This window comes from Homalodisca vitripennis, chromosome 4 (genome assembly GCF_021130785.1).
Source record: "Homalodisca vitripennis isolate AUS2020 chromosome 4, UT_GWSS_2.1, whole genome shotgun sequence".
Lineage (NCBI taxonomy): Eukaryota > Metazoa > Arthropoda > Insecta > Hemiptera > Cicadellidae > Homalodisca > Homalodisca vitripennis.
The window spans coordinates 42,334,477-42,344,775 of NC_060210.1; the positions used below are offsets into that span (position 1 = coordinate 42,334,477).

A 10,299-nucleotide genomic window follows, 5' to 3' on the forward strand; every position below is an offset into this window, starting at 1 on the left:
TGTCCTTTCTGAAACTCCAGTGGCAGCACTTACTCTCGCATTAACTTTCTTAACGTCAATCAAAAACCGGTCAGCATCGGCTTCGGCTTTCATAAATTTTGCTACATTAGATACTATTTCTCGAGTTTGGCTCTTTTTAACCTTATTCACTAATTTTGAACTAAATAGTTGTTGCCTTCATCAGCCATCACTAATTGCTAAAATAATACAACGTACTGTCGCACATAAACAAAACAATCACAATTGTCAGACACTACTAAACAGAACGATGCAGCAGAAGACAGACTGAACGAAACGAATGCGACCTGTGACTGTACTGCACCACGTGGCCGGGCGAAGAGGGGTATAGGCTTCTTTGCGCATGCGTCAGCCGCATGCCATTCACCAAGCGGCTAGCTGTACCTCATGCTTAGTTTTAATTACTGTAAATTTACTCCTGGTTGGCACACATTTGAGTCTCAACTAACACCCCATTTTTACATACAGCTCAAACCTGTGAATACTGTACCTCATACTAAGATTTAATTACTGTAAATTTACTCCTGGTTGGCACACATTTGAGTCTCAACTAACACCCCATTTTTACATACAGCTCAAACCTGTGAATACTGTACCTCATACTAAGATTTAATTACTGTAAATTTACTCCTGGTTGGCATACATTTGAGTCTCAACTAACACCCCATTTTTACATACAGCTCAAATCTGTGAATACTGTACCTCATACTAAGATTTAATTACTGTAAATTTACTCCTGGTTGGCACACATTTGAGTCTCAACTAACACCCCATTTTTACATACAGCTCAAATCTGTGAATACTGTACCTCATACTAGGATTTAATTACTGTAAATTTACTCCTGGTTGGCACACATTTGAGTCTCAACTAACACCCCATTTTTACATACAGCTCAAATCTGTGAATACTGTACCTCATACTAAGATTTAATTACTGTAAATTTACTCCTGGTTGGCACACATTTGAGTCTCAACTAACACCCCATTTTTACATACAGCTCAAACCTGTGAATACTGTACCTCATACTAAGATTTAATTACTCTAAATTTACTCCTGGTTGGCATACATTTGAGTCTCAACTAACACCCCATTTTTACATACAGCTCAAATCTGTGAATACTGTACCTCATACTAAGATTTAATTACTGTAAATTTACTCCTGGTTGGCACACATTTGAGTCTCAACTAACACCCCATTTTTACATACAGCTCAAACCTGTGAATACTGTACCTCATACTAAGATTTAATTACTGTAAATTTACTCCTGGTTGGCACACATTTGAGTCTCAACTAACACCCCATTTTTATATACAGCTCAAACCTGTGAATACTGTACCTCATACTAAGATTGAATTACTCTAAATTTACTCCTGGTTGGCACACATTTGAGTCTCAACTAATACCCCATTTTTACATACAGCTCAAACCTGTGAATACTGTACCTCATGCTTAGTTTTAATTACTGTAATTTGAAACTCCCGGTTGGCACACATTTGCCTTAACTAAAAACCCATTTTGACGCTTTGCAGATTAAAATTTTTGTATCATGTACAATTATCTTTTGAGTAATATATAATGAGTTGTTAATTACTATAAATACATAAATTTTTCACAAAAATAATTCAAATTTGACTTATTAATATATTGTGGTGTGTTTGAAAGATCAGAAGTCAAAACTTTATTCCCAAAAAACACTTATTATAAGCCATGATTGTTTTTCATGTAAAGTTTGACATGGTTTGTTGTTCTACAAACCAGTTATTATGTACTGAGAAACGCATAAAGTAAAAGGCATTTATTTATCGATTTATCTGTTTCATTTGTAAGAAATAAAAATAATTGTTCTAGTAATTTAAATTTGCATGTATACCTGAATATCTGAACCAAAAATGTATGATTCTTTTAATCTAACTAGATTAAAAAATTAAATGTTGAATATATGTAACTGATTAAATACATCTCAATAGAATGAGGAAAGCCAATGGTTCCCAGAAAAATATTCCCAATGATTTGTTTTCAGAGTGCTGTAGCTATATTAATTTCTGTCCAAGAAAAATAGTTTAATTTCGTTTTTCAATATGGTTATTAGATTATATGTCATTAGTCATTATCTCAATTTTTGCATTTCTTATTAATGATTGCTTATTAAGTCTTAATCCTGAAAGAAATTCCACTAAAATGTTTATTGTAAGCAGACACGAGAAAACAATCTTGCAGATATTTAGCTTTGTATAGATATTTATGATAAGAAAATGAATTGGCTTAATACGTAATCTTCAAAAATTGTATAAGACAATAGAGAGCAAATTTAAAAAAGAGAGGGTAATTTTTGTACACACGCCTGGTTTTATAATTGCTTAAAGATATTTTTAAATGCAAACTGTATTTAGACAAAGAAGTGTATATTTTAACATTCTTGTCAATTTTATTAGACATATGTGAGCTGAAACATCTGTCACAACATTACATTTCCTACTCCTATTAGTGTGTTCCCAAAACCATGGCCTAGTCAAAATTTTTGTAGTTTTATTCACATAAAAAAACAAATGTAAAATAAAAACCCTAGAGGTAATGTGAATACAATTATGTGAATACCTAATTATTTTACTTACATAAACATTCAGGTATGTTACTCAAGAATATAACTTATTCTAATTAACTTGTGGAATTTTGTGGTTATTGTTAACATATGACCAAGTAATCCTACATTTAATTCAGTTATAGTCAAAATCATTTATTTTCAAGGACATTTACATGTATCATGAATAGTCAGTACTGCTATACATAATGCAACTAAATGCTAAACGTAATCTAAAAATGTGTTTATATTATCGTGATAATAAATCTGACTAATTGAAACTAAGCAACAGATTAAAAATGTCAGTACTCTGATGTTTTACAGATATGGATGAGTGGGGAAAAAAAATCAGAGAGTGAATAAAAGCAGTTTTTTACAAGGAAGTCTTTAAGCTTATTTTTAAAAGATGAAAGGGAATGGCTAGTTTTTAAATAATCAGCAATCTATTATAAATTTTAGGTCCTAGATACTCTATTGATTTTCGGAACATAGTAGAAAATAGGAAGAGCTGAACAGCTATTATCTGATGATAATACAAGGTATCAAGTATGTAATCCATTACAAGTCCATCCACACATGAATTTTTTCGGTGCAATGGCTAACTCTGCATATTTCAGCTAGTAAGCATTATTTGTTTAGTAATCATTTGAAGTGCTATTAGTATTTCATGAAAAATATTTATGATAGATTCACTATGAAAGGTCATATATCATCCACAAGGGCTCTGGTGCAGAGCCCCCTCTACCAGTAAAAACAAAAAAATTAAAAAATATAAGTAATATTTATTTACTAGATCAACTATACAATATATGGCGAGTGCCACTATAGATTTAAATTTGGCGTGTAGTCTATCAGGGGCAGCGAACACAGTAGCCACTTGGGCCGACCAATTAGTCATAGCTTTAACATTGGGAGCCTCCTATCTGAAATACTCCTGGACAGGTTCTGGTAGGCTGATTCCTGCCAACGATAGGTAAGTGGAGAGCGGAGGTTGTGTCAGGTCATTGTGCTGCTAATGTCTAGAGTAGGCAGGGTGTCAGGGTATATAGATCGCTAGGTTCAAGTTTATAGTTGGGGAACTTTCAGAATCATATATAAATTATCAGTTAACAATATTCTCATCGAAGCTGGTTTGGTCTGGCTAGAGGAAATCTGGTGGTGGATCCACAGTAAATAATTGATCCTCTGGAAATGTGCACTCTTCTGGTCACAACGAGACGAGGTTCAATGAAAAAGTATCTACAAGAATCAATTGAAACCAACAAAGTCAATAGAAAATCATCTGAAGGCACTCTTCTACCGTACTATATCAGACACTTTCTGAGCCCACCCCCTCTCCCGAACATTCAATGTAAAACAAAATGGCAAAAGCTGGAAAGGATAAGGCAGCCTAATCAAACTCTTCTAATAAAGGAGTTCAGGCCAAAACCCTATCTATTATCGGTAGACAGAATTATATGAGTAACTAGCAGTTGCCCGCGGCTTCACTCGCAATTTCCTGTTGAAAAACAATACACTATATTCACGTATTCTTTTTCTATCACATTCTAAATACTAATGTCTATCTTTCGTGGTTTTTGCTAGGTGTTGATAAGTTATTCAGTACAATTAATTTATATGGATGAATTTCAATAAACTAATTAGGTTATAAAGAATCAAATTCGGTCTGTTAAAATTAATTTTCTGTCTAAGATATTTCCAGTATTATTGTGGTGTTTGCCTTGTGCTCTGATCAAGAAAATGTATCAACAAAAACCTATTTCGATCATAAAGCATCTTTTTTCGGCTTTTTTCATTTACCTTCGATCCAACCAAATTCGATTACCTTATGTGCAGACATTTACTGGTTTTTATAACAACGTTTAATAGTATTTTCATTGCATTAGATAGGTTATTGATCATTGGTGTAATCTAAATTTGAAATTAGGCAATAACTTCTTCTATGCAATCTGCATTACATTACAATAATAATTTTCTAAATTTTAAATGTAAACAAAATTTTTCTGCCTCTTTGATGAACTGCAGCTGAAAGTATTAACATCTGTTAAGTATCAGTTTACTTTGTATTACGTGTGGTAGCGCAGTCTGCCGGATCGAAGGTAAAACATTCCAAAATCAATAACAGTTTATAAATTAAATATTGATTAAATAAACAATTTAAATTGGACCAAATTGTGAATCTAAACCGTTCTCAAATTCCATTGAAAACACTCACAAAATTTCGTCAAAATCGGTCCAGTCGTTTAGGAGTTCAGTCACATACACACGAACACAAGAAATATATATAATTATAAAGATTAGTGACACATGGTAGCAGATGGAAATTATCTTTGTTACTATTTCCATACCTTGCTATTAGCAGTTTCATTAATTAAAGGTAGGGTCATCTAAGTTTATTTAGGTACACCAGATTTAGAGCATAAATAATAATGTATGTTGCACCGTTCATCCCGCCCGGATTATCAGACAGTAACAGATTATTGCAGTCCCTTATCTTTCTTTCAAGTTTGAATTTTCCAAGTTGCCTCGGTGACCACCAGGGAGTGTGGTCATAGTTTGAGGTGACCAAACCACACGCAGTATGAACCACCAATCAGTGTTTGGGCAGGTCCAGCGTCACTTTGAGGTGATGAATATTAGTACAAGACACAATTATTTTGGGCAGCATATGAATATGGTGTGAATTATTAATGGGACGAACAGGAGAAATGGGACTGGCCGATAAATTATTTCTAGGATTGAGTTTCCATAAAACAGGTTGTCAAGTGTCGATTAGGATTGGACTCGTTAATTCAATCGAAGAATGGTAATTGTAATTTATTGGATTTAATTGTGTAAGTAACTATGTGTTCACGGCAAAACTGAATAATATAATTTAACTCATTATATGTCCAAGTTGACTAAGCATTAAAGCTTGCTGTGTTAGGGACAAGGCCACTCAGATGGCTAAAGAACTGTCACCTTAATAATTACGGATCCAAGACCTATTTTACAGACTCAGGAGATGACCACCGCAATGTAATAAGACCAGTCTTTTATAATCTCTTGTGGGTGTGGATGTGTTGTTCAGAGTGCACTTGTTTTGTTCAGTGACATGGTTCGTATTTTTTCCAGTCATTCTGAACCCACAGGTATATGCCTTCGTTTATAATATACAACTTATTATGTTGTTAACCATGACTTGAGCACGTTCATCGCCACCCATTAATTTATTTTTAATATTTGTGTATGCTTAACCTTATGTTGCAGACAGCTTTCTTACTAGACTTAAGAAAAGTTTTTCTTTATCAGTTAGGTTAACTTTCTTATGGCTAGTTTCCCCTTGTTGTTAATGCCAGAGAGGTTTGGAATAAAAATTTATAAGGGTATGATGATTAGATCCGCTTAATGAACCTCTGCTCAATGCCCCATATAAAAAAGCATAATAAACACTAATATCACATTTATATTAAAATCTGGTAATTTCATTTTTTTCTTTACAAACCGTTTTGGTTCTTTGAATACATTTGTTGGGGAAATGTTGAATGGAAACTGCTGGGCAGTCGGTTCAAATTTAAACTCATATAAACCCATAAAATGTCCATCATGATACTGAAATAATATTTGTAGCTTTTATGTATCTACTAAGGGTTTGGTCTATGTTTCAGACCAGCACCACATGAACACACCACTTCTTCTATAAAAGTAAACTGGCATTTATATAGTTTTGGTTTTGGAACAGAAGTTAGAGTAAATGGCTAAGAGGGTATCAGATTTCAAAAAGAGTAAAGCAACTAAAGACAAAGAAAATTATGGAACAACAACTGGTTCAGATTTTACTAGTCAAGACATTTTCTACACAACAGAGAGTAATGAAACTAGACCAGACTATGAATATAAAACGAAAAGAAGGAATTATTTTGATGATTATTATACAAGTGATACTTATGATACTAAGTTTTTTGACAAATATGATTTCAATCATGGACGTGGTGAGGACTCTTACACTTATGACGATTATACAACATCTGCTATTTCTTATGATGAAACAAGAGGTAAACCTGGACATTTCAAAGCACCACCAAGCAAGAGTGAAGAGTCTGTAAACAGATATGGACCCAGACGACATGGACGTGGCTATCGCTCACGTGATAGAAGAGAATACGATTATTTTAGTCCAGAAGAATATAGTAAGAAACGAAGATCAAAGCTAACATCAACACCTGACAAATATATCCAGTATCCGTTGGAGTATGAGGATATTGAGTATACGGATAAAGGTAGGAGATCTCACTCACCAAGGAGGAGCATAGATTATGAAAGCTATTATTATACTGTGCCAGAAAAGGAATATGACTATAAAAAATACTTTGAATTAACCAAATCAAGAGACAAAAGTCCAGGTAAACATAAAAGAGCAGAAAAACCTGGGGGCCTCTTTGAAAAAAAGAATAAAAGACAGCCAAGTCCCCAAAAAAGAGGAAAAGATTATCAAATATATGCATATCAAGAAGCAAACCAACATAAAGCCGTTTTTAAAGGAAATAATGATATCACGGAAGGCACATCACAACTATCCGAAATTGAGGTTAAAACTCATGAGTATCCTATTTTGGCATTTAAAGACACAAATTCTGGAAGCATTGGATCAGATACAGTCTATTTGCCTGTTTTAGTTATGGATAAATCAATTGATGATAACTCTGTATCAGCTAGTAAGAATGTCCAACCAGAAGTGTTAACTCCAGCCCAGTTGGGAAATATACAGATTTTTGCTGCTAACCTACAAGACCAAAAAAATATTTTTACAAAATACGGAGACAGTTCAGAGAAAAACAAGGTATCTCTCAATAAAAAACCACCTGAAATACCATCTGGATTGCAATATGCAGGTTCAATACTTGGCTCAGTGTTTGATCATGCCGAATTTGATACCGAAAGTACAAAACCAAATTTTCTGACTAATACAAGGGGAAATAGAAAAGTCACTGAATTATCTTACCAGGTGATTGTTGATGTTGATAAAAATACTGATAACAGAAAATCAACACCAAATTTGAACCCATTTGAACATAAAGAAATTGAGGATCCCCTCCATGATGACTATCCAGTTACCAAAGATTATATTAAAGTAAATGATAACACTTCAGAAAAACTCCGAAGCAGCATGACAGGGCCAAATAAACATTTAGAAAAAAGAAAGTCAAGTTCAGTGAAGCATCCAATTAAATCTTCAATTTTTAATAAAATGTCAACAAAAAAAGGATTTAGGGAAATGCGGAACAGTACCACAACATCAATTAAAAAGCCTTCCATAGTTGAATCCCCAGTTAGAAATGAACGTGCATCACCAATAAGACAATCTACTGAACACAGGCAGAGTACAATGTTAGATAAACATGCACCATCAGTAAGACAATCTACTGAACACAGGCAGAGTACTATGTTAGATAAACATGCACCATCAGTAAGACAATCTACTGAACACAGGCAGAGTACTATGTTAGATAAACATGCACCATCAGTAAGACAATCTACTGAACACAGGCAGAGTACTATGTTAGATAAACATGCACCATCAGTAAGACAATCTACTGAACACAGGCAGAGTACTATGTTAGGTAGGAAACGAGGTTCAGTGGCAGTAGCAAGTCATCTTGAACCGGACAGGAGATCAATTGAAGTGAAAGAAGCATCTGCAATAACACGGCTTAGTACTATAAATGAAAATAAACAAGAAGATCAATTTCATAACATTTTACAAGCACCAGCATTCCTTAAAACAAATAGTGAAGATAGAAAAAGTAGAGTTGACTCCAAAATTAGAAATAAACAATCACAAGAAATAACTATTCCTATAGTAGTTTCACAAGCTTCTACAACTAGTATAAAAAATGGTGAACGACAAAGGCGATCTTCAGCCACAACACCAAAAACTACCAGCAATTCTCACAAAAATAGTATGATCCCTATTGATCCTTTACAACATTTCAGAAGCTTGGACCATGCTCTACAAAAACAAACAACAAATTCACAAGATTTAACAGTACAACAAACATTGGCTCACCAAGACAGCAGGTTATTAAACAAATCTCCTAAGATTTCATCAAGAAAAATGTCTGTAATTAAACAGAGTGAAATTGCGAGAAAAGTTAGCCCAACAATGTCTAGAACTGATACTGTAAAAAGAGACACAGAAACTTTAAAGAAAAGAATCAGTATTACTCCAAACATGTTAGAAACACAAAAACTTGCATCATTAAAAAGTAAAGAAGTTGTAGCAAAGATCAAAAGTAAAGAATCTATAGGTAGTTCTGCAGCTCCTATCTTAACAAAGCGAAGTAAAAGAGATAGTCAAGGTAATCTGAGATCTTCCAGAGTGTTAGAGGATATTGGAATAATAAGTGAAGAAGATCAAGATCAGAAAAAAGAATTAATTAGAGAGCCTACTTATATTGCAGGGGAAAAGATTACTGCTGTTCAGGATTTATCCGAAAATGAACCGTGGCCACCACCACCCAGATCAAATTCCTCACTGAGGGGTATTGCTTCTGCTTTGGTAAATTTTTCAAGATCTAAATCATCTCAGAAACCTGACATTAATATGAAGACTGCTAGTCGACAGAGTACATTGGCATCGAGAGGTAAATCGAGATCCATCAAAGAGGATGAGAAATCCATGAATCGTCCTTCCTTTTTACAAAGCACAGAACCCACTTTAACTCAATACAACAAAGATAATCAGTTGAAGAAATCTGAAACCCTTAAATCTTCTAAAAGTAAAACAGGAGCGGAACGTAAAAAAGTGATTAGACAAACCAGTAAATCACCAAAAGTTGAGAAAAAGAAATCTAGCAATATTTTTAGAGTGTTTTCAAGCCGAAGTGTGTCACGAGGTAAAGCAAAAAATAAACCTCGTGAGTCAGAGAAGCCTAGTAGAAGTACAAGTCGACTTTTTGGATTTCCCCGACTAAGACGATCAAAAGCCAAAACTAGAGACCGGTCACTAGCAAACTCTAGGGATCAGAAACTAGCAAGCGCTGGAGATGGGACACAAGAAATTGAACGAGATGATTCAATAGCAACTACTAAGGAACCAATGACCTCACCAGAAGTAAGTGATGTGGAGAAAGAGGATCTTTGTGAGTGTTATGTTCAATACATGCACCAAGCAAAAAAATATGCTCATTTTTTCCTAGGTACCACACTACATGAGCAGATCATGAATATTCTCAAAGTGTTGCGTTCTGCCTGATGTTCTTTATGGAAAGTGACCAGTGTTACAAGTACTACGTAAACCTATTCAACAAAACTTATATTTTACAAACTCTATCTGAAGTAATATTAATAGGTTTTATTGCAACTAAACTAAAACTAAATAATTATAATTCTACCATCTTTATTTATTCTTGTGTTTGATATTTACAACTCACATTTCAATGTTTAACATATTAAACTAATTTAAAATATCAAAGATTGTTTCAATTAAAAAAAGACAATTTTGTATGAAATAAAAATAGCATAGATTTTATTCCAATATTTGTTGGTTCAAGTGTTGGTTTCATAAGTGTAATAATATTTGGTTTTATTCAATAAATGAGTTGCAGTAGTTTAAAATATAGTGTTGAATAGTTACATTTTAATGCAATTTCCCCTTTGAATCCTGAAAGCTATTTTATAACAATTTAACATTGTTACACATTTTATTCGATTTCTTCAGGA

At 33.7% G+C, this 10,299-nt stretch overlaps 1 protein-coding gene across 3 annotated transcripts; it reads left to right on the forward strand.

Annotated features, from left to right (window-relative positions):
* The first annotated feature begins 2,487 nt into the window (after positions 1-2,487).
* Positions 2,488-10,051, forward strand: LOC124359204. 3 transcript variants are annotated; one of them, XM_046811763.1, is made up of 3 exons: positions 2,488-2,644; positions 6,246-8,124; positions 8,182-10,051. In XM_046811763.1, the coding sequence occupies exons 2-3, from the start codon at positions 6,332-6,334 to the stop codon at positions 9,830-9,832; spliced, it is 3,444 nt and encodes a 1,147-aa protein (XP_046667719.1). In that variant the 5' UTR covers positions 2,488-2,644; positions 6,246-6,331; the 3' UTR covers positions 9,833-10,051. The 3 variants fall into 3 exon arrangements, with proteins under 3 accessions (XP_046667719.1, XP_046667720.1, XP_046667718.1); XM_046811764.1 differs by having other exon boundaries at positions 6,246-8,067; XM_046811762.1 differs by having other exon boundaries at positions 6,246-10,051.
* Positions 10,052-10,299: the final 248 nt, after the last annotated feature.